The sequence below is a fragment of the Podarcis bocagei genome (genome assembly GCF_964188305.1).
Source record: "Podarcis bocagei genome assembly, chromosome: 7".
NCBI classification, from domain to species: Eukaryota; Metazoa; Chordata; class Lepidosauria; order Squamata; family Lacertidae; genus Podarcis; species Podarcis bocagei.
The window spans coordinates 48,826,949-48,851,286 of record NC_138132.1 but is presented as its reverse complement, the minus strand read 5'-3'; the positions used below and the strand labels follow the sequence as shown (position 1 = coordinate 48,851,286).

The window sequence follows — 24,338 nt, the reverse complement described above, 5'->3', positions numbered from 1 at the left end:
GCCAGGGATGGATGCGGGGCATCCTGTAAGCACGGCATCTGCCATTAACCCCATGCTGCATGTGGCAAAATGTATGCTACAGAAGGTATTCGCTCTCAGCAAAGCTATCCTGCCTGCATCCCGCAGGTTTATCGTGTGAACCGCCCTGAGATCTTACGATGAAGGGCCGTATATAAGTCAAACAAGCAAGCGAGTAAATCTAGTGCTTCAGAAGGGCGTCGCCCTCCGTTTTTTGCGTGCACAAACCGTTTTAAAACAAAACAAACCCCCACAATGCTTTGCCCGGAGAGCCTGCCGCGCGTTGTATGCTGGGAGTTGTAGTGCTCCCCCTTTTTCAGAGGCGTCCCGGAGTCGAAGGGCTGCGGGTGGAACTCTTTTTCCCAGCATGGCTGGCGCGCGCACGCCAGAGGGCGTGGCCGGAAGAGGCGGGGAGGGCGGGCGAAGCGCGGAGAGAGGGAGCGCTGAGTGGGTTCGGGCCGCACTCGGGGCCGCCGCCTCTGCTGCCGCCGCCGCCGCCATTAGCCGAGGGGGAGCTTGCGAGGTGAGTACTGCGAGGCGCCTGAGGTGGAAACCTGAAGTGAATGACATAGAAGCAGCGGGGCTTCTTTCCCGCCTCTCAAACTCCCGTGCTGGGCCTGGGCGCTGTCTGTTTGCCGGCCCGCCCGCCTCTCTCTTCGGCTGCTTCGAGGCCTTAGGAGTTGGGGAAGGGCGAGGATAAGGGTGTGTTCCTGAGTTACGACTGAATTCTGTTGCTTCTCCTTCCCCTCCCTGCTTGCTAGTGATTAATAGCATGGGATCGTGTAAGACTCTCCACGCATTTCTTTAGGGGGGGTGATAAACCCATGTGGGTGTGCATGTGTGAATGTGTCCGCCCTTTCCCACGTGTGCGCTTTCTCCGTTACGTGCTTCTTGATTCTTTTTTGGATACACCAGGAGCGCACTGTTTGAAAGTTTGGGGCCTTGGGCAAAGAACTTCCCCTCCCCAAATTTATATTTGTTAATTGTTATTTGCAGTTCGGACAGGGTTTGCTCCAACACGTCCTTTTTACAATCGGCCAATGCCTGATATTCAATAGATTTTAGTAGGGGGTTGTCAAAAACGTTAAGGCCCTACACGTCGAAATTTGTTTGAAAGAAAGTGGTTCATTAAAACTTAGGCTGCAACCCTAGTCCCACCTACCTGAGTGGAAGTTTCTTCTCAGTAAATGTACTAAAGGGGTTCACTGACGGTCTCTGAGGGCTACCTCCAGTTGCCTGTGACAAAGCACATATCGAAAACTACAGGTAAATAACAAAAGTGTAGTCATTTGTTTTTGAACTCCCAAGTGAGTGTGAATCCAGCATGCTAGTAAGACTGATCCATTCATTGGACAGACCTGATGAAATCCTTGAAGATTTTTTTAAAAAAAATCTCATGATCAAAAACTAAATTTGAGAACTGACAGGTTTGAATAATTTTCTGAACAAGAAAAGAATATTGTTTTGACCTGGGCATTTATATCAGGATTTTTTCTGTTTCAGATTAATTATTAATTAAGTATTTGTAAAAGAAAAAACTAAGGTGACAAAAACTATGTATGATACAAAAGTATCCAAGTTAATGAAATACAAGGTAGATTGACATTAATTATTATCTGCTGGAAAATGAGAAAGGTTAAGTGATTTGAAGAGTGTTGTCCCAAAGCATGGCCTTGAGAGCTTATGAGAGAACAGTCTTGTCTAGTAAGACCCTTGATAAGAGACCACCATGTATGTTGCCTTCCATGATGAAATAAAGCTGGGATATAAATCTCAAATACCCCCCCCCCAATTGAGTGCCTAGAAATTGCCACCAGTTTTCTAGGATCCAAGATATTGAGATGTTTGATTTTTTTATTGAATTGGGATAGGAAGCAAGCAGATATGTGAGAATTCTTAAAAGTGCGGAAGATAAATGAGATATTTTAGGTCAGCGTTCTCCAGCCTAGTGCCCTTCATATTGGACTCCCAGCTTGCACACATCTCAGCTTGCATGCCTAGTAGTTAGGAAAGATAGATACTGCTTCTGAAGGGCGTCACATTGGTGTCTAACAGTCTTTGAATGGCATCATGTTGGGGAAGGCTTTTCTAGTCTATTGAGGTATATACCACTTAACTGCAGCAGTCAGCTGATCATCAGTGTTAGAATGACAAGTAAAGCATTGAAATAAAATGTATTCCTATAAATCAGGGGTGGAGAACTTGCAGTCAGTGTGCCAAATTTGCTCTGCAATACTGTTTTCTTCCAACTGTGTTCACTTGTCCCACGTCTGTCATATGTGACATCAAGTGTGGGACAGGTAGAGATGTGCCTGGCTTGACTGTGTGACCAAGTTCACCATGTTCTGCCCACTTTTGGCTCAGGTCCCATCTACCACCATCATGCATCATATTACACCAATGAAATGCAACCCTCAACAGGAAAAATATTCCTAATCCCTGATACAGTTGTAATATGCTGCTCAATTTTATGAGGCAACTGGCATTATTGGAAAAGGTGCCTTAAAGGGTGACTAGTGAATGAATAGTAGTTGCTTTAAGAAGATATTAGTGACTGTTCATTTCAAGAGCTAGTATGCTAGGCATAGGTATGTAACATGTATGTTTGGGGGCCAGAGTGACCTAGAATGCCAGCATCTCTCTGAATCTGCTTCCCCATTACAATTGCCAGGGACTCCTCCATATTCCATTTATCCAATAATAGATACAGGGAAATGGCCTTCTTAGTCATGGCCCCTACATTCTGGAACTGCCTTCCAGAGGGGTTCATCTTAGCCTACCTCTTCAGAGTTCAAAAAGGAGGGTGGATTTCCCTCAATAAATGTTTTAATTTATTGGAATTTTATTGAGTAGTTATAATCTTGGAGAGACAGAAATCACAAACATGTTTAAAAAATAAATAAAATCTATGAACTGCACATAGCTGGCTGATCCATATAATAGATTAATGCTGTGGCAGCGGTTCTTTTCATTGTTATACTATTGAAGAGCAGGATTGCACATCTAGGTGTTTAGTCAAAATAAAATATTTTTTTATATGAAGAAACTGTTACCCCCAACCCATATTGGTGCCTCTGCCATTTTATTGACCTTGCAGGATTTTTAAATATAAAATACAATGGTACTTCGGGTTACATACACTTCAGGTTACAGACTCCGCTAACCCAGAAATAGTGCTTCAGGTTAAGAACTTTGCTTCAGGATGAGAACAGAAATCGTGCTCCGGCAGCGCAGCAGCAGCAGGAGGCCCCATTAGCTAAAGTAGTGCTTCAGGTTAATACAGTGGTGCCTCGCAAGACAAAAAGAATTTGTTCTGCGAGTCTTTTTGTCTTGCGATGTTTTTCGTCTTGCGAAGCATGGTCCGTCGCAACTGCGCCTCTTCAAGCGGCTTTTTAAAAAAAGCGCAAGACGTTTTTGTCTTGCGAAGCAAACCCATAGGGAAATTCGTCTAGCGAAGCAACGCAAAAACGGAAAACCCTTTTGTCTAGCGAGTTTTTCGTCTTACGAGGCATTCGTCTTGCGGGGCCCCACTGTAACAGTTTCAGGTTAAGAACAGACCTCCGGAACGAATTAAGTACTTAACCCGAGGTATCACTGTAATAGCTGTGAATGTTGCAGTGTTCCTCCTTCAGTGTTGCAATGTAGTGCTCTCCTAAAATTGAAAAATGAACTTACAAATTTTACTTAATGATTTCTGTTAGTACAAATGAAACCAAGAAACTGATAAAACTCCACAGTGAGTGAGGCATTCCTCCTTAGTCTTGTGCAATGTGGAACTGGGTATAGTATTGTGAGTAATTGGTGGAGGAGAGTGCATAGGAACAATGCAGTTATCTGTAGATAGGACTGTGATGAATACAGATTTGAATGTAAGCATTTGTAGATTCTATAGGATGTCACAATGATTAATCCAAGTGCTTAAGATGATGCTTATGTCATGTACTATTGGTAGGAAATAAAATGAACAGTAGATTTTTTTTCTTGAACATACGCTCCAGTCAACAAAATGTTAGCAGAACAGCTTCAAGTCAGTAATGGATACATCTACAAAACTGAATTTCTCCCTAGCCTGTGCTTATCCTTGAAAGTTATATTCTTGTTATCGTATCAACAATACAGTATTAACTCAATTTAATACAGTATTAAAACAGTGGTTCTTTTTGCCTGCCATTAGGAATGAAAGAGATTGAGGTTTTCTACTGAGTGGACTATTGCTCTTTAGAAAGAACAGCCACTCGCCTGTGGCGAATATGAATCTCCTCCAGGCAACCAGGCACAGAAGCATTATAAAGGTTGATTCTTTTTCCTTTTATTTATTTATTTCTTTCAGTGTAAATCCCGCCTTTCTACATGTAGCACTCAAGGCGGCTTATAATAATAAAAATACAGTAGTTTGGGGGAAAACCACAACCTAACAATAAAATAAAAATAAGACCAGATAAAATTAGTCAGTAATAAAACAGCAAACAGTAATTATATTTGAACATGTTAAGGTAAAAATTTAAAAATATAACTAATCCAAAAGCTAAATGCCTGTTTTAGTTTTATATATATATATATATTTACCTGACAGCGGAAGGATGTCATAGGGAGGGTCTAGATGGCTCTCCCTGGGGAAGAGAATGAGAAAGCTTAGGTATAGCCACTGAGAAGGGTATCTTTGGAAGATCTCAAAGATTCGTGTCAGCTCGTACTGGAGATAGCAGTCCTTCAAGTAATATTGTCCCAGGCTTTTTGCATTGTTCCTGTAAATGAATTGGTAGTGAGTGAAGGTATTGTATTTGTGGTATTGCATAGTCCCTATAAGAGGCCCTGCTCGAGCCCAGGTACAGTGTTCTGAACCAGCTGAAGTTTTGAAAAGCTCTTTAAAGGCAGCCTCATATATAGCACATTACTGTGATCCAAACAATATGTAGTCAGTGCACATGCTACCATGCCCAGAAATAAACAGAAGAGGTAGTAAAACATGTTGTGAGCTAATGTTTGTGGACTTATTTGCAAGGTTGAGAAGGGTATTAGTGTCAAACATGTTACTGCTTATTTTATTATAACATTTGTATCCCACCTTTTCTCCAAAAGCATATATAGTAGTTTCAAAAGCAGTTTAGAACCTACTGGTGCTGTAAAAAAAAAAGGGTAGGAAACCTCAGGCCCACAGGCCAACCTTGACCCACCAGGGGATTCAAGTTGGCTCGTGAGGCCATTTCCCCCAAACCACAGCCCCCTCACCAGCTGATATCACTTGTAACATCTTTTGTTGGGTGGTGTTAAATCATGCATTGGTTGTGCATACCTGTTCTTCAGCTGATGAACTTAGGTTAAATCCTGTTTACTTCAGCTGGATTCCGTTCAAACTGCTGTTAATACAAAGGAGAAGAACACCCTATTTTAGCAGCAGTTTGCATCTGATATCATTGTGATGGCTGGTGATTTACAGGTTGGTAGTCCCCCCCCCCCCAATCAGTATTGATAAGGGTCTGGCCTAAGAAGCCACAAATATTCCCCACCCTAGATATGCATGCTTCTCATAGTTGCATTTTAATTTAATCCTGAAATGTATTTTAACCACATTATGAAGTGATTTTATTATGAGGAAAGGTGCCAGTGTTTTTGTGCAAGGCAATATTAACCCTAAATGTTAATGCACACATAGAAGGGAATGAGAATCATACCGTAAGAAGAGGCACTTATCTGGTCCACAAAGGCATAGAGAGCTGAAGAGACCTCAGGGATGGGGGAACCTCCTGACCCTCCATATGTTGTTGTATTCCCAGTTCTCAACAGAACCTGGCAGCATACCCCGTAGTCAAGAATGATGGGATTTGTAATCCAGCAACATTTGAAGGGCTACAGGTACCCCATCGCTGGCCATGGTTGTTTGCATAATGAGAAAAGGCACTAGATATTAGAGTAACACTTCATTATCATGTAAGTGACCAATGTGATTTTGTATGTTGTATTTGTGTAAAAAAAAGAAAAAGAGCAAACTTTTTTAGAATTCAGATATACAGTGGACACTCGGCTTGCGAACGTGATCCGTGCAGGAGGCACGTTCACAACCCGCAGTGTTCACAACCTGCAGCGCTGCATCTGCGCATGCGCAAAGCGCTGAAACCTGGAAGTAACCCATTTCGGTACTTCTGGGTTCGGCGCTGTGTACAACCCAAAAACTTGCATCCTGAAGTGTTTGTAACCCGAGGTATGACTGTAAATTAAAAACAAAAAAAATCTGTTATGTTTGAGATCTGAGCATCAGACTTCACTATGTTTTCAGTGCCTGACATGTTGGGTCCACCTCCTGGTAAGGATCAAGGAGTTATTGTAGTAATAACAATCTGCATTGCTCCTAGGGAGAAGTGTTAAAGTTGTTGGCCTACTCTGCAAACTGACCTTTAACTGCTATTTAAGAACCAAAATTAAAAAGAGAAGTAATAGTAGATTTCTACCATTAAGGTTTCTTCTTTTCTTTTCTATCTAAAGGGCTGTGGGCAAGCCACATTAAGTTAGTAACAAAGTACGTCAATAATCTAAGCCAGAAACTAATACACCATCCAGTAACAGGCTCCCAGAAATCAGCTAAAACATCTTAGAACTATCTGGCAACTGTACAGAGGACAAGAGAGACTGACAGAGGTGAGGCAGTTGAGAACACTTGGATATTGTGTTTGGTACATGGATTCATCAAAATAAATTAGGAAAGCTCTTCATTCAAGAAGGGAGCACAATTACTTTGCAAGAGATGAGCAAACTGCTTCTATTATGGGCTGAAGCTTGTCAAAGCATTGTCTAGAGCAGGGCTGGGAAGCCTGTGGTTTTCCATATGTTATTGGCCAACATGGTCAATGGTAAAGGATGATGAGAATTGCAGTCCAGCAACATCTGAAGTACCACATATTCACCATCCCTGACCCAGAAGAATTTTTTTTTTAGTTACAAGTTAGGATACTATTTTCAGTCTGCTCAGATACTTTCATGGTTCCCGTGGGTTCCCCACTCCCACCCCGTGTGCTAGCTTTACCAATGGGTCTTGGTTTCCCTTCACTGCTGAATTTTTAGATCATGTTGATATTTATCAGTGCCAGGGTGGGAGAAAGCTTGGTTAATTGGTTGCCCAAATGCCTACAAATCTCATGCTGGCTCTCAGTTTGGATCTATGTAGGATTTTAAAGAATAGAGGTCTATTCGGAAACTCTGAACACCACCTCAGAACTGACTGACCATGTTTCCATGGTCACATTAATCCCAGATTAAAATGAATGTGCAAGTCAAGCTGTGTGTACTTGCTCTCAGAAAACATTGGACAGTTTAGCTGTTTACCCTGAGCTTTCTCTCATCAATCTCTCTAGCTTTCTACTTTGTTCCTTTTATGCCTCAAACATTTATCAACATTAGACCCATCTAAATGTTTTGTGCATGTCCTGCTAGAATAATTGGTCCTTTATCGGAGAGCCAGTCTTTATTGGAGAGCCAGTGTGGTGTAGTGGTTAAGAGCGATAGTCTCGTGATCTGGGGAACCGGGTTCGCGTCTCCGCTCCTCCACATGCAGCTGCTGGGTGACCTTGGGCTAGTCACACTTCTTTGAAGTCTCTCAGCCCCACTCACCTCACAGAGTGTTTGTTGTGGGGGAGGAAGGGAAAGGAGAATGTTAGCTGCTTTGAGACTCCTTAAAGGGAGTGAAAGGCGGGATATCAAATCCAAATTCTTCTTCTTCTTCTTCTTCTTCTTCTTCTTCTTCTTCTTCTCATCATCCTTTTTTCTTACCAAGCACTTTAAATGGCTTTGGTGGTCTTGTAGGAAATGCTTGAGGCTACCCATGCTAATCAGCCAAACCATAATATCCTCTTTGGAGAGTTATATACCTTGATATTCTGTTCATCTACCTTGATCTTCCGTTCATCTACCTTGCAACTTTAGTGATCTACTTACACGATAAATAGGTGTGTTTCTGTTTGCTGCCATTCAGGAGAATGCATAGTTCCCCCTCACTCTTAAAGTTTTGCCTTGAAGTTTACATTGTAGCAAGTTGTTGATCTAAGTCAACAGAAGGAAAGTGATGTCCAAATTGGTGATACAGAATTGTAGAGTTGGAACAGTCTTGCAAATAGATAGTGAATGGACTCCTATGATCTGTGTTTGGCTCTGCTTTATCATAGAAAATTGGGACATACAAGTTCACTGTCACCTTTTGTTCTTGCTATTAGGCTGGGCAGATTTCCAGAGCACTGCACTATATTTCAGTAATGCAGCTGTTATTTGGCTTCCTTCCTTTACAATGTCTAGCATTATAGAAAAGACAGAGGAACTGTGATAGGCAGGGAAAATATAACAAGTATCTATGGCAGTGGAGTGTGCACAGAAATGCTCTCTTTTCTACACTGCCTTCAAGAGCTATAGCCTCCACCCCCAATATACTTTCCAGCTTGCTTTTGGTATGAGCACAGCACCAGGAAGACTTCTTTCCCTTCTGAATATTAGAGTTCAGGGAAAATCCAAGAAGACAATTTTGGGCTAGATAATTTGACCTGGTGGAAGGAAGCTTTGGATGCTCCCAAATAAGTTCTGTTGCTTTTTGAATGTGCCTGAATTCAGTGCAGCATGAGGGAGAGTTTTCTTACTTCTCCAGGTACTCAGAAAGCAGTGAGACATATTACTGCTGTTTGTGTATATATGTGACTCAGAGCAGCAGGGATGAGCCCCAGCTGACTGCTGAGGTGGAGAAGGGCAGAGGCTCTATCCCTGTGGTGTCATCTGACCCTGAGCTCAATATGATGCCAGAGAAGGCCCTGTCCTCTTCCTTGGAGGCCAAGGTTGTAGCACAAATTGATTTTGCTTGGCTGTCAAGGCCTGCAAAAAAGGGAAAAAGAGTGACTCCTGTGTATGAGCCTTTTAAGGACACAGGACAGAGAAAGCTTTGAGCACACTACTGTACTTCTACAACACAGCACAATTTTGGCAACCTATCCCAGCTTCAAGTTAGCCAGGATGAGTACTTGAAGTTGCTTCGGTGACATATGTGAGCATGAAGGCCACCAACGGGTTGACACTTGGTAATAGAATCATAGAACTGTATAATTGTAGAGTTGGAAGGAACCACAGGGGTCATCTAGTCCAACTTCCTGCAGTACACAAATCCTTTTGCCCAGTGTGGGGCTCAAACCCATTATACTGAGATTTAGAGTCTCATGCTCTATCAGTTGAGCTGAGAATGTTTGCTGCTTGTTTCAAATGTGTGGAGAATTGCACATCTGTATTAATACAACTAAACAATTTGATGTCACTAGTTTGTATGATACATTTCTGGATTCTGAGTTCTAATTTTGGTTGTATGTTGGCCAAAAAATGCTCAAAGGAGGAGGGTACTGCTACAGAGCAGACTTTTCATGCTTTTAAGAGCCATAGTTTTCTTTTCCTCTGTGTCATGGTATGAACCAAGGAGTGCCTTAATGCTGGTGCCTAAATATGCTGCAGTCAGGCTACTGCACTACAGCAATGTAAACTGGAGAAAGTTCTCTGTAGTGTGATGCTCAAATCCTCAGGGAGGAAAATCATGGCTAAGTGAAAAATTTGGACGATTCTGGTAAAAGATCAGCCTATTGCACTTGTATTGTTACAGTCTTTCATTGCCCTGGGCTGTCGGTTTTCACTGCTTTTTCTTTTTCAGTTGCTGGCTCCGACTGAGGATTCAGAATGGGAGACAAGCCTATTTGGGAGCAGATTGGTTCCAGCTTTGTACAGCATTACTACCAGTTATTTGATACAGACAGGACTCAGTTAGGAGCAATATACGTAAGTAGCTATTGCAACAGATTTTTCTTGATTATTTTAAACTATTGCTCAATTATTCCAACACCCCCTCCCCATTTATGTGCTTGTGCATTACAAACTCTTGCAAACAGCCCTGTGAAGTAGGTTGCAATCTTGTTGTCAGGGAGAGAATTAAGGCAAGGACATGTTTACTTGCCAAATGATACACATCAGGTGTGGGAAACCTTTGGCTCTCCAGATATACCTAAACTACAACTCCCACCATTCCTGGCCATTGGCCATGCTTGCTGGGGGTGATGGACACTGTAGTTCAGCAACATCTGGTGAGCCAAAGGTTTCCCGCTTCTGACATACACAGTTATAAATAGGCAGTCTTATTCGGTCAATTACTTGCTTAGATATTCTAGTCAGTTGAAAAGTACCTACCCCATCAATTGGTCAACATGTTCTATGACTTTGATTTGATGCACCACTTGGCATTCTAGTGGCCTCATTTTACAGTAGCTACAGTAAAGCAAGTTATAGGAGTCAAGAATGTGAGGTTACCAAAGCATGGCGCCTTCACCTGGTGGTATATCACAGGTGAAACTCCCACTGCTCCTGCAGTATACCGCTGGGTGAAGATGCCATCACGCTGTGGCCCTCAAACCTAGGGAGGAACGGACCGATGGAGCTTGTTTTTCCCTCTGAGTGCCAGGTGCTGCCTAGCATTTATAGGCATGAAGTGCAGGGATCAAGAGCAGATTTAGTTGGCTGAACAGCTTCAGGCGTCTTGTTCAAATTCTTAGCATGCAGCAACCGAAATAAATGCCCCACAATTTGACAAAATGGTGCTCCAGACATTCCCTCTGATACTGTATAAACATTATTGTTTAATTCAGAATGAATGTGAATGACTTTACCTTAAAAGTGCTGTAAAATGTGTCACAGCAGGCCTCAGAAGGTTCATATATTTCCAACAGGGGTAGATTTTGCCAACCTATTCGCCACCCTGAGAAGCTCTGCTGGATGTCTACTAGAGGATGCAATTGTGGCAGTGAAGTAAACATTCTTCATTGCCATGTGGTAGGCATGATTATACACTCACCAGCACAAAGTCACGCTTGCTAGGAGACTTAAACGCTCTGTCTGTTTTCGCTACCTCCTGCTTCACCCACAACTCCCTGGAAAACCAGGGTCTAACCATGCTCTGCAGTGCTGGAGAGGCCCTTGGGAGTGGCTGTGTCGACCACTCCTTCCATATCACTGTTCCAAAGAGAAACCAGAGTTCTAATAAATGGTGACATTTCCACTCTATATGTTCAGTTGCCTTTCTAAATAAACTAGGATCTCCTAGGCAGATCAGTAATACAGGATGAATTGGTAATATGAAACAAAGAAATGAAGCCTTAGTAATGCTTAGACTAAAGTGATCAGCAGCACAGTGCTGATTTAACTTTTACACATGCAGTTTTTGTCTTTTCTCCGAGTTCCTGTCAGCAAACTTGGGGAGGGTTCAAAATACACTTCAGTACATTGTATATAGCTTAGAGGCTGTACCTGACCTTTAGGTTGGCATTGCCTGAGTGTTTCAAGAGAACTAAGTGCATTTAGGGACTGCCTGAATGCATCAGAATGCAAGAGTGATGCGCATGCACATAGGACTCTAAACTTTGTTGGCAGGAAAGCATGTGTTTTACCTCAAGCATTCATACTTTGCTATTACTAGATGCTGTCCATACTCTAACACTATTCATGGGATAAATTGAAATGGATTTTCAGAATTTTTAAGGTTTGAGTACCTAAAAGCAAAGAAAGCCAGGGAACAAAGTGGGAAATTCTTCCTTTGTCTGACAATTATTTTTCTGGAGGGAATTAAAAATGGCATTTTTGCTAGAATTTGACTTCTGACCATATTGAAACATGGATGATTGCTAAGCATATTGGACTACTTATGTGAGAATGAAATGCTACTTATAACTTCTGTGCCCAGGCCACATCACTTCTACTCATAGCAGGTGATCTGGTTTTATATTGGCGGGTCATTTTCACTTCCAAAGGTTCTGGTGAAAAATGGCAGGTGGTAGAGATTGCAGATCCAATTGGAAAATGCTCCTGGATGAAATGGTGAATTGCAGCTGCTCTGAACAATTGGCAGTTCTTTTTTATGTGGGTGTTGAATGACAGTTTGCATCATTCTGTATTGTTAAAACTTTATGGGAATGAAGGGCCTCAACAGCTGCCTTTTTTATTTGTTTTTTGTTCTTAATAGTGTATACTTCACAAGGGAAAGCCATGAAAGCTATTGGAATGACAATTTTAAAAATGGTGACTTTGGTCATTCCTAGTTCCATATAGCGTATAAGTTACCAAAGAGTGTTAGATTTATAAGATTTGTTGTATAAACTGAAGTAGATGGGAGCTAGAAAGCTGAGGGTCCAAGAACAGACTATAGATCTTTGACCAAGAGGTAGTTGGCTGGAAGAGTGGAGCAAAGATGGGAGACCACAGCCTTCCTCCACCCCGCCCATTGGCTTCCTAGCAAAATTGCAAAAGCCCATTTTCTAAATGGCAAGCTTTTAAGTGTGAAACTGTCCAGTGGTAAGCATGATGAGCAACCAAGCTTCCTCCCAACTCAGAGGCTGGAGATGTGGGTGAAGATTCTTCAGCACAAATGCATACCCTGCTAGTTTTTCCTGTTCCAAGCCGAGACAGAGAGCATTGGATTAAGCAGTTTGAAGGCACTGAGGCAGTAGAGTCCAATGGCCTGCACTCCCCCCCCCCCCACCAAAAAAATTGGCCTTCCCAACTTAAATACCCTGGCGGTAAGGTCTTGACAGGTGGGGAGGCCTGGCAATTGCACTTTTTGGCATGTTCAGCAAGGCCAAATTGTAGACCTCCTAGATGGACAGCTCTCAAGCAATAAGTAGCTTCTAGAAGGCAAAATGTGGCCTTTGGGTCTATGGTTGCTGCGTAGAACAAATACATACCCTATACTTACGAAATATAGCCTTATTGTAAGGGCCAAAAGTAAGGAGTCTGTGATTGGGGTGGAGGGTGTTGCCTGCTGTGGTGCACTACTAGGACTCAAAATTTGCTGGATGTCTTTGGCATGGAGCCAACCTCTGATTCAGCTGAGCCTGTGCTTAGCCCTTCTGAAAAAGGTGCAAACTTACTGCTCTCTGTTTCTGTGTGTAGCTGAGAGAGTTTAATAACTATTGCTGTTTTCTTTATGCAAAATGAAATCTTACTTTTCCAAGCAGATTTTTACCGTCTCCCTCTCCCTCTTCTTTTAATAATTTTAGATAGATGCCTCATGCCTTACATGGGAAGGACAACAATTTCAGGGCAAAGCAGCTATTGTTGAAAAACTCTCAGTAAGTTCCTGTCCTCTTCATTGCCTGACATTTCTGTTCAGCTCAGAATTCTTTTTGAAATATTTCCGTTTTGTTGCAGGCCAAGTCTGGTGTTACTTCTTTTGTATTATTTATAGAAAGCAGGTTCAGGCTGCACCCTTTTGCATTTCTAATCTGCCTGTCTGAAATTGTAGTGATTTCAGTTCCAGAAATGTAAAGCACAGTTAACTTAGGAAGTAAGTTCCATTGGACTCAGTGATAGTGAGGATGAAAAAACCAGCCTTAGATTTATATAGTGTACTTGAATGTTCAAAGTGCTTCACATGCATTATTTTGTTCTAGTGCTAACTCAGTAAAGTGGTTCAGTTTTATTATTTCCAGACTGCAGATGAAGTGTGAGGAGGTGTATCTAAGGCTATCTCTTGAGTTCCAAGCCGATGAAGGCCCAGGGCATCCTGATTGGTGGCTCAGTCTGTTAGCCACCTAGCTATACAAAACCTTATTTGCATGTGTTCCAGACAGCACAGTTGCATCCTCTTTCATCGTGGTTGCAGTCTATATAAAGCAGGGGTGGTGAACCTGTAGCCCTCCAGATGCTTGTAAAGATGGTTTTAGGTTTTTAAGTATACAACAACAATAAGTGATTATACAGTGTCTTTTATTTTGCACGCATGTCTAAATTGTATACTGAGAGCAGATACAGCCTTGCAACAGTTTCTGGGATTATAACATGCTAATTGCATCAGGATAAAGCTTCTCCTAAGTGAGAAGCAATGGTAGTCTCTGGCAACCATCTACATGTTGCTGAATGCCTGTTGGCCTCATTCAGCATGATAATGAACAACCAGACTTATTATCTATAACATCTGGAGGCTACAGGTTCTCTTTCCTTGTTTTGTGTGTACTCTGTCCAGAATGAGAACAGCAATGGAGCTCAAAAGAAACACCCTTTGGAGTAGGTGAGTTTCTCCTTAACAGGGCTGAATTCAGAGGTCCACAATTTTTGCCTAACCTTAATAGACCAAAAAATATGACTGCACTTTCCTATGTTGTTGATTTCACATGACACTCTATACCAGGTCTGGAATAATTCCTTGCTCCCCTCCCCAGCTTCAAGTTTAGAGCTGGAAATAAGGTGGGAGGGTGGCTTGTTGGCTGTGCAGCCTAAGTGCAGCAGCAGCAGCAGCAGCTTAAACACACATCAGCTTCTCTTGGAGCAGGGGAGGGAGGAGGTGGGAATCACCATGAAACGGCTAGTACAATTACTGCCTCGCAGCTGCAAGGTTGGGAGGAATTGCTTACAAGAAAGCAGCAGCATGCTTACCATGATGACCAAAAATGTGGGAGCCTGGCTTGACCTTTCACATGCTGTTTTAAACAAAAAACTGGTCAGCGATTGAATGAATACATTTCAGGGTGCTTGTATTTTCAGAATTAATTCAACACCTAAGAACCTGGCTTGGTGCCACAGATTGCTTCACAGATGAGCTTAACCATAAAAATTTTAAGCAAAACTTTACATTTTTTCCTCTTTCTGCTTGCAGAGCCTTCCCTTTCAGAAAATACAGCACAGTATCACAGCGCAAGACCATCAGCCCACGCCTGACAGCTGTATACTCAGTATGGTAGTTGGGCAGCTTAAGGTAAGTGCTTTTTTCAACTTTTGGTCCTGTGAAAAGAATAGTTGGAGTCCAATTTCAGAACCGGTTCAGGGTTTAGCCACTGCAAGTGAGTTTTGGGCTCACATTTCCTCTGCCTCCCTCACCCCCACTCTATGGTTTGCTCAAACCAAGGAGAGAGAGAATTAGAGCACAAAGAGGAGAAGAAGAGAAGAAGAAGAGTTTGGATTTGATATCCCGCCTTTCACTCCCTTTAAAGAAGAGTGACTGGCCCAAGGTCACCCAGCAGCTGCATGTGGAGGAGCGGAGACGCGAACCCGGTTCCCCAGATTAGGAGTCTACCGCTGTTAACCACTACACCACACTGGCTCTCACACTGGTAGATTTAAAGGAGGGGGGGAGTAGGTGTGTTTGAGCCCAAAGCCTGTTCATGACTGCCAAACCACAGTTTGACAATTACATCTGAAACAGGTCTAATCCATTAGGGCAGGTTGTTCTAGCACTGCAAGTGAACAGACCTACTTTTGCTTGGGTCATGGAAGCTGAATGACCAGGGCTCTTTCTCAGAGGGGTCCCCGTCCCTCCCCCCTAATACAGTGGTACCTTGGTTCTCAAACTTAATCCGTTCCAGGAGTCCGTTTGACTCCTGAAACCGTTCAAAAACCAAGGCACAACGTCTGATTGGCTGCAGAAGCTTCCCGCACTCAAGCGGAAGCTGCGCTGGACATTCGGCTTCTGAAAAACGTTCGCAAACTGGAACACTTACTTCTGGGTTTGCAGCGTTTGGGAGCCGATTTGTTAGGCAACTAAGCCGTTAAAGAACCAAGGTACCACTATATGTTGCAGTGTCTTTGAAAACATTAAATACCCCTATGTCTTGTTTTGACTGATGTGGGTGTAAAGGCCTTCATGCTACCAGTTGGAGGGGAGGAACCAAATGAGTCACCAAGTTTGTTACAACTGATGGAAAGAAGAGCCGGGGCCTTAACCAACACACAGCATTGTTCCCTCTCTGACAGAGGAGCTTAAACAAAAATCTCTAGGTGGACCCGTTGTTAAAGAAGCTTGTTATCTTGTGCTGCCTTGGAAACTAAAATACACCTGTGAGCAGGCAGGGTTGTGAGGCTATTCTCTGAAAACTTAGACTTTCAGTTGGACAACTTTAAAGAACACTGTCTGGCAACACTGAACTTGGAATGTTGGTCACAAGGACTTTGGTAAGCACTGCATCACACAGCAAAGGTGTTATCCCTTGACACAGCCCATTGGAAGGAGGCACAAAAAACTTTTCCGTCTCTGCGCCTGTGTTAAGTGCATATGGACACACTTTGCCCCACATGTAATCCAGCTTCAAAATACTTTTACTTCATAATACCTGCTAGGAATGTAAAAACAACAAAAGAATCTTGTAGCTGCTCAAAGGTTAATATATTGTGGCAAAAGCTTTCATGGGCTGTAGCTCATGACAGCTCACACCACTATTCTTCAGCTGGTGGGTTAGGACCCACTACTGGATCATAGCCCTGTCCAAGGTGGGTTGCATTACCACTGCATGCAGTTATGTGGAAAAAGATTGAGAAATGGGTCCACAAATGCATGCTTGTAGTTAAAGGTGGGTCCTGAGTCCTGTAAGATTGAAGACTACTGTCTTATGCCATAATAAATTAGTTTGTCTCTTAAGATGCTGCTACAACACTTTGCTGCAACAGCCCTTTGGAACTACCCCTTTGGAAATTGCTACAAGTTTAACTTTACTGCAAGAGTTGAAGAGAAGCCTGCAAAAGTGACATGAAAAAACAAGGGGGTGCACATTACTCTCCATGTGTCCATCAGTACTGGTATCACCTTTAGCAGCTTTGTGCTTGGAGGGAAGTCCTCTTTGTGCCTTCAGTCTAAACACACAAAGAGGTTTACATGGAGAAACAATCTAGCTCCATCTTCTAGATCAGGCATGAACAAAGTCCGTTTCAGGGGCCTAATCTGGCCCGCTGGTTGGTTTAATTCGGCCCCAGTTTATTTCATGGGGTAAAATCCTAAAAAAACCCTCACGGCCCTTCACTTCATCAAATCTGTCCCTCTTTGAAAAAAGTTTGGACACCACTGTCCTAGGTGCTGATACACAGTCAGCACCAGTCTGAAACAAGTTTAACGCATGTAGAGTTTGTGTCCTTGTAGAGAGAGTCCTATGAAAATGGAATTAATGAGCTTCAGAAAGATTATTACCCACACTGGATCCACTTCAAACTGATGTTTGTGCGATGTCTGAGAAGTATGGCTGACATGAGTGTCAGCATCTAGGCTAGCCCACCAAGAACGAGAGCCTGTTTACAGGTTTTCAAGCCAACATGTGAAGCAGTAATCTAAAAGAATGCACATTTTCTTGTTATATACAGAGGCTATGTAGAAGGATTAATGTACGGATGGGGTGATTTTTTATCAATAGAAGATAAAACTCATATACTTTTTTTCCTGAATGCTGTTTCAGAAGCGATGCATGGAGAAAGGGCTTCACTTCTATGTCTTGCCAGAAATGAATCATGTGCATCTTCCCGGGCACTTTTAGGCAAAATGGGAAAGTGCAGATCAGTGGTGCTTCCTATATCTTCTGCATGTTGCCCTGTCCAAAAGAGTAGCCAGTGTGATATCACTAGTAGTCATCAGTGTATACTTGTTGCATCACTTGGCAGATGAAGGCATTTAGAAAGATAGATTCTGGAAAGGAGAAAGTTAATCTCTATCTAAACATAAAGATTACTTCGTGTAGCTTTATAGACTAAACACCTGTTTTCTAGTAAGTTTTATGCTAACCTTTCAGAGTTTACTTGGCATCTTCATGCTAGTAATAAAATTGAAAGGGCCCAAACTCCATGGTAAAGCAAGTATTTTGTATGCAGAAGGTTCTAGGTTCAGCCAATGACACCTGCTATTCAAATGATTGCATGTATTAGGGATGAGAAAGACCTCAGAGGTGCTGCAAATTGGAACTGATAGTGCAAGGCTGGGTGGAAAAATAGTTTGACTGTATAAGGCAGCTTCATCTGTTCAAAGCTTCACAGATAAGCAACTTTAGTTGGCAGGCTTTTAGTTCATGGTTTGCATGTGGCTTATTGTAAGCTATTGGAAGATTTATTGTTGCGAATGAAATTATATGAATCACCCATTACAAAAACCTCCAGGAAAAAAGTTAATGTAGTCCCTTTAATGTGGACTGAAATTATCTTACTAATTTTTAAGCTTGTCCTTGTCCTCATTGTACTGCTCCTGAGTAATTGACAGCAGTAGAGGTACCTGTTGCATGCCTGGAACATTCTTTCTAAGTGCAGTAAATACACTCATAATGCAAACCTGCAAGGAGACTGGCATTCTGTATCTACAGAGCCTGTCACTTTAGTAATGATTTCTCTCCTGTTCTGCTAGGCAGATGATGACCAAATTCTAGGTTTCCATCAGACCTTTTTGTTGAAAAGCTTACAAGGTGCGTGGGTGTGCACCAATGAAGTCTTCAGGCTAGCACTCCACAATGTTTAACCTCTGGGCGCCTTCTACCTCTGATCTTCACAGTCCTCACTGAGTAAGAAGCACACTGCTTGCTCCTGTATCCTAGTTGAACTTGCAGTCTGAACAGCATGGACATTGCTTGTGTGTTCTTAAAGCAGGGTTGAAGAATGAGAATCCTGCTCATCTCAGGGTTGTGGCTTTTGAATTGAGCAAATGGAGTTTTCCACTTGGAACCAGCTGCTGCGGAATTAATTTAGCATAACTTTTTATGCCAGTCAGTTGCTTGCCTAACATCCTAGATCTAGCATTGCTTAGAAATCTAGGACATCTGTGTGGCACACAATGAACACTCACCTTGTTGTGTTTGGAGTTGTCTGAGCTAGAGCCTGTAGGTACATCTGTGCAAGATTCTTCTTAGATCAGGAAAATGCCCTTAAGCCAAGGTCAGGTTACACTTTAAAGCACCACAAATGTGCAGCTCATAAACACAGTTGGGTCTGTGCTTCAGGACGTTTACTGTTTAAATAGCAAGAGCGTTGGAGGAGATGGGAAAGGGAAATGGCAAAGAATGGGTGAGCAAATGTATTTGTTTTAGGTTTTGTTTCAGTTAGGGATAAGAATTAAGACAAAGGCTTCACAGAAAAAGTGGGGTTTTAAGAAGGATTTAGCAGGTGTTTTTAAACTGCAGCAGTAAGAATGGCTTTTGGTATGTACAGCATGGGTCTGTGGGGCCTCTACATTTACCTGATTTGGTTGCTAATAATCAGAGGGAGAAACAAATGTCGGGGATATGCAAAAGTACTTTCTTTTTAGGAAGCATTTATATATGTCTCTTCTGTGACACTCTGAAGCCACTTTTGCCCACTTGTTTCAGCTTCAGTGGAGATTGTGTGTGTGAATGGCATGGACAGGTATGCATTTAGAATCTAGATCTGGTTATATTTCTTTTTGAGTGCAGAGTGCATTTTTAGATTTGGAGCCAATCTGCTGAGTGCAGCCATCTTTTGGATAAGGGTCATAGTTCTAGTTATTAAAAATATTTGACATGTAGGTTTGCTTCATCCCTGGTACCAGCAAGAACAGGGAAGAAGCAGAGTAGGCACTTAAGAGCAGTGTGCTGGTGCACACAGGTAGCAGGGGCACAACAAGTAAATAAATGAAAAATACTTAAGTGCCCAATTGCAACACAGATAGCTCAGTTCTGCCCCCCCCCCCGGCAATAATGGTTGCCTCCCCTTAAAATAAATCCTGGCTACGCCCATGCATTAAACCATAGTTTATTCTAAACTATGAGCAAACTAGCTCACAGTTAACTGCTCCATGGAATTCTGCAGAAAAATTATATGGAGTTGAAACGCAACATTATATGTACTGGTATATATTCTAGAAGATGTGAACAAGTCAATAATTACCAGCTTTTCCCCACTGAATGTCACTGTAATGGCTTTATTCCTCCTATTTGAAGGGATTCATTCTTATGCCAAATACAGTGGTACCTCGCAAGACGAATGCCTCGCAAGACGGAAAACCTGCAAGACGAAAGGGTTTTCTGTTTTGGAGGCGCTTCGCAAGACGAATTTCCCTATGGGCTTGCTTCGCAAGACGAAAGCCCATAGGGAAATCTCCGGGGACCTCTTTTAAATGCTGGTGGTGGGGAGCAAAGCCTTTCCCCCCCCCCTCCGGCCTTCAGAAGAGGTCCAGGAAGGCCGGCGGGGGCCGAAAGGCTTTGCTCCCCACCGCCAGCATTTTAAAAGCTGTCCGGGATAGCAGGGAAGCGCTTCCCGCTATCGTGGACGGCTTTTGAAGGCAGGCGGGGGGGAGCAAAGACTTTCGCCCCCCGCCCACCTTCAGAAGACCTCTTCTGAAGGCGGGCGGGGGGCAAAAGTCTTTGTCCCCCCTGCCTGCCTTCCCAGGGGCTTTTACATCGCCCCGGACAGCGTATGCCCAGTAGGTTTAGATCTCAAGGCCAGCCCCACTTGGTATGAATTAACAAAAGCATTTATGAAAGCAACCACAGACTGGGTGAGGAACCTTTTTTGATCAACCTTCCAGGAGGACATGTCAGAGCTAGACACAAAACTCGGCAGAGCAATGAAGGTCCATTTTACCTTTATGCAGCAGACTAGTTCGTGTACACACACTCACCCCTCTCTATCCTCCATCCTTTATCCAGGCAAGCAAGAGGCTTTATCAAAGTTCAATGACATAATCCAGCCAAGCAAAAACATGCAAGGGGTGTGTGAAGCAGGTGAGAGGTGTGGTCTGGGGTGAGTGGGTGTGGCTGAGAAACAGTCCTCCGCTGTCCCGGGCGATTTTATAATGCCGCCCACCAGCATTTTAAGATCGCCCCGGACAGCGGAGAAGTCCTCCGCTGTCCCGGGGTTTTTTAAAATGCTGGGGGTGGGAAGAAAAGCCCTTGCCCCCCCCCCCCAGCCTTCAGAAGAGGTCGGGGGACAGACTGTCCCCGGACCTGGTCTGAAGGCGGTTTCCATAGGAACGCATTAATTGATTTTCAATGCATTCCTATGGGAAACCGTGCATCGCAAGACGAAAAACTCGCAAGAAGAAAAAACTTGCGGAACGAATTAATTTCATCTTGCGAGGCACCACTGTATATTAGTGATTGTTATAAGGACATGGCATTTTTCAAATTTTTGACCACCACTCGCCATCCCATTTTTTTTTGCCCTATCTTTTTGTACATTCTAAACCTTATGCCTATTTTGTTGGCTTTAGCAGGACTTAACCTTGAACTCTCAAACACACTACTACCTCCTCAAATTGATGTTAAGGGGTTGTATTGATTCTCAAGAAGCTTATAATTCTCAACTTCCATAAGCATAAACATTATCTGTAGTGCAGCAGTAATTGCTACAATGGTAATGGATCATCTCCATGTTTCTACTGCTCTTTGAATATTGTCCATGCCATTGTAATTTTGCATCATTAAGACTCAAAAATGCATGTCAGAGTCTTTCCTACCTTAATTCATTAGCACAGGGATGACATGATAAATCTGAAAGCTGAATGTTGGTGCAGACAGGTGAAGTATGCATGACAGCATTTGGCACCAGCTACAGGAATTTGCCTTGTTAGACATTTGCTGTAGTAGAGAATTTCTAAAATTTATTTTTATTTTGTCTTCACAGGCCGATGAAGATCCTATTATGGGATTCCACCAGATATTTCTATTAAAGAACATCAATGATGCTTGGGTTTGCACCAATGACATGTTCAGGCTAGCATTGCACAACTTTGGTTGAGACAGCATCCCCGAGGCACCTGTACTTTTCTTTTCTCCTCTCCTCCTTACAGATATTAATCACATTCATGGAACATTCCAAATATCATACACAAACCTGCAACACCACGGCAAGCAAGCAAGACCTGCGACATGCCCTTCTGAAGAGTTTATGTTGTGTCACTAGAAGAGTTCCTTGTGCATGATGTTTGGAAGTTAGACTTAGCTGCATTTGACAAGGGAAATGTGTGTTTTTACCAGCATGCCTCGGGAAGCATCCGTAATGCAAAAGGTTGTGTTTCTGTACTGACAAGTTTCTCTAATAGCCCAAAGAAGCAAAAGGAAAGGAAAGAACGGCAGCCTGAATCCAGCTGAGATACTGATTTTTTTTTTGTTCAGATGTTTCAGTGCTACATTATACAATAAAACCATGAAATTTTCTTAACAGTTTACATTGTTGGATGTTCACTATGTAACTAGATTCTTGCATCTCCAGCTATACATCTGAATACCTAGCCTGGAAACGCATGACTTGGCAGAACTTTGAAGTTCTTAATGTCTCCATAGCTCTTTTGTAGTACATTTTTGCCATTGTTTAAGGCTTAACAATTGCTCCATATACCTGAAAGTTGAGACATTTCCTTCCCCTGAAAGTCATAATACGGATTTATATTAATTACTTACGTGTAAAGCAGATCATTACACTGAGCATCAATCATTTTCTTCAGTCCTTCTTACAGAAATAGATGGAAGACCATGCATAAAAACAGCAATGTAGAATGTACTTTTTCCAGGCTTCTAGGCTTCTTTCTCTACACGAAGTTCTCAAGATTTAGCATATTCATACCATTTGCTTTTCCTCTAGTGTTCAAGACATGGGTCTGTATATCATCATGAATTGTTTAGAGAGTTTTGCCCTTCCAGGACAGCCATTTTAAAGCGAGCTATAACTTTAGCCTAGTACAATCACACTACTTTTTTCGTCTGCCTGTGACTTGCTTCAGATAATGTCCTGAATTATCCTAGTATTGTTGCTGAAGTAAGCAGCACCCACATGCCACCAATAGCAGTGTATCAGTAATTAAATAGTACCAGTACTACTAAACTGCTAAGAAAATTCCATCAACGTTTTCTTTGCTGATTTGCTGCAACAACATAGCGATGGAGACAACACAAATTTTCAAAATGGCCAGGTCCTTATAGGATTTTTATTAATGAGCTTAGTATGAGGTGAGCAGACTTGCATCCATGGGCCTTTCCTAAAGTTTAACTGAGCTATTTCCAAATTGTGCTGGGCACTTGACCTGATACTTGTTTAGTTTCATATGCCAATGAGTAGGAGGAACAGTAAGTGTGTTTTTCTCAACTATGGAAAAAGATCTCTTGAAGAGATGGATTTGCTATCACATCTACTGAGAGGTGGCTGTAGTTGGCATCAAATCAATATAAAAACCAAGGCAAGGAAGGTATGCATTTCCAAGCATATCCTGAAATAAAGGCACCGTATTTTTTGCTCTATAAGACGCACCAGACCACAAGACGCACCTAGTTTTTGGAGAAGGAAAACAAGAAAAAAAATATTCTGAATCCCAGAAGCCAGAACAGCAAGAGGGATCACTGTGCAGCGAAAGCAGTGATCCCTCTTGCTCTCCTGGCTTCAGCGAAAGCAATGCGAAGCCTGCATTCGCTCCATAAGACGCACACACATTTCCCCTTACTTTTTAGGAGGGAAAAAGTGAGTCTTATAGAGCAAAAAATACGGTACATTTCTAATCCCCGCTGGATGGTTTACAAAAGTCCCTTTCAGCTTCGCTCTGGATGTTAGGGTTTGGATTCCTTGTTCTGATCGTTCTACTTCACCGACTCTTTTTGTGCTTTCATTTTCCTACACAGAAGTGATCTAAAGGGACTGTCACTGTCCCTGGCAAGCCAATGCTTTTGGGGCGATTACAGCTGCCGCTTACGGTCCTTGAGGTGTAGTTCCGTAGACATCACTTCATTGCAAGGATTTTGGTTAACATTAGCCAGTTACATGAATTTAAAATGTGCTTGTGGAAGAGGGCTTAGGCTGGCATCCATGTCTTAATGCATGTGTACAGGTTTAGTTTGCAGAAGTCCCAATGATGTGTAGAACTTCGTGCTAAGTTTGCTTAGAACTTCACCCTTCAAATCAGGTGATCGGGCAACTATTGCTTCCACTGCCATGTTGATGGTCGGAAACGGTTGTCTCTGTATCTAAATAAGATGAGGCAATTCCAGATAGCCTCATTTTAAATTTAGCACACCAGAGGTGAGGTCATCATAGGGTACCATGTTTTGAGTTGGATGTTGTATAAGTCTTGGTGAGAGCTTTGCTTAGTAGCCATATGAAAATAAAATGCCTTATAAAACTTCATGAGAATGTCTTTCACAGGCAACATTTTGTTGGAAGGGGGGCATTACTCTTTGGCCAAGTTAATGAGGAATGTTTATTATCATCCATAAGAGAAGAGTGACTCCCAATATCCTGTGTCACCTTCACAACATTAGCTTATGGCATTTTATTAAAAATTGGCTTGCCCTTTGAGAAAATGTTAAAGTCAGTAGATAGAGACTGCTCAGAAGGACAATAAAAAGCTGTGTTCTCCAACCCAATTTGAAGGAGAAATCCATCCTTCCTATCATCCATTAATGGAAACTGCCTTGTAATCATTTGTTATCAGAGCAGAAAACATCCTTAGGATATTATAAACTGCTACAAGAAGGTATATGATAGAAAGCCTGATCTAGGATTCTAGATTATGTGTAAGGAGATGAAAGCTGTTAAACTGCTCATTCTGAAAACAGTGTAAATTCTTTCATAAAACTGCTAAGTGCTACTTT

At 42.4% G+C, this 24,338-nt stretch overlaps 1 protein-coding gene across 4 annotated transcripts; it reads left to right on the top strand.

Moving 5' to 3' along the window:
• The first annotated feature begins 389 nt into the window (after positions 1-389).
• NUTF2 (nuclear transport factor 2) lies at positions 390-21,926 on the top strand. 4 transcript variants are annotated; one of them, XM_081203795.1, is made up of 8 exons: positions 400-541; positions 4,193-4,310; positions 6,499-6,651; positions 9,680-9,804; positions 13,068-13,139; positions 14,663-14,761; positions 18,155-18,308; positions 21,385-21,926. In XM_081203795.1, the coding sequence occupies exons 4-7, from the start codon at positions 9,706-9,708 to the stop codon at positions 18,263-18,265; spliced, it is 381 nt and encodes a 126-aa protein (XP_081059921.1). In that variant the 5' UTR covers positions 400-541; positions 4,193-4,310; positions 6,499-6,651; positions 9,680-9,705; the 3' UTR covers positions 18,266-18,308; positions 21,385-21,926. The 4 variants fall into 4 exon arrangements, with proteins under 4 accessions (XP_081059919.1, XP_081059921.1, XP_081059918.1 ...); XM_081203792.1 differs by lacking the exon at positions 18,155-18,308 and having other exon boundaries at positions 402-541; XM_081203794.1 differs by lacking the exons at positions 6,499-6,651; positions 18,155-18,308 and having other exon boundaries at positions 402-541.
• Positions 21,927-24,338: the final 2,412 nt, after the last annotated feature.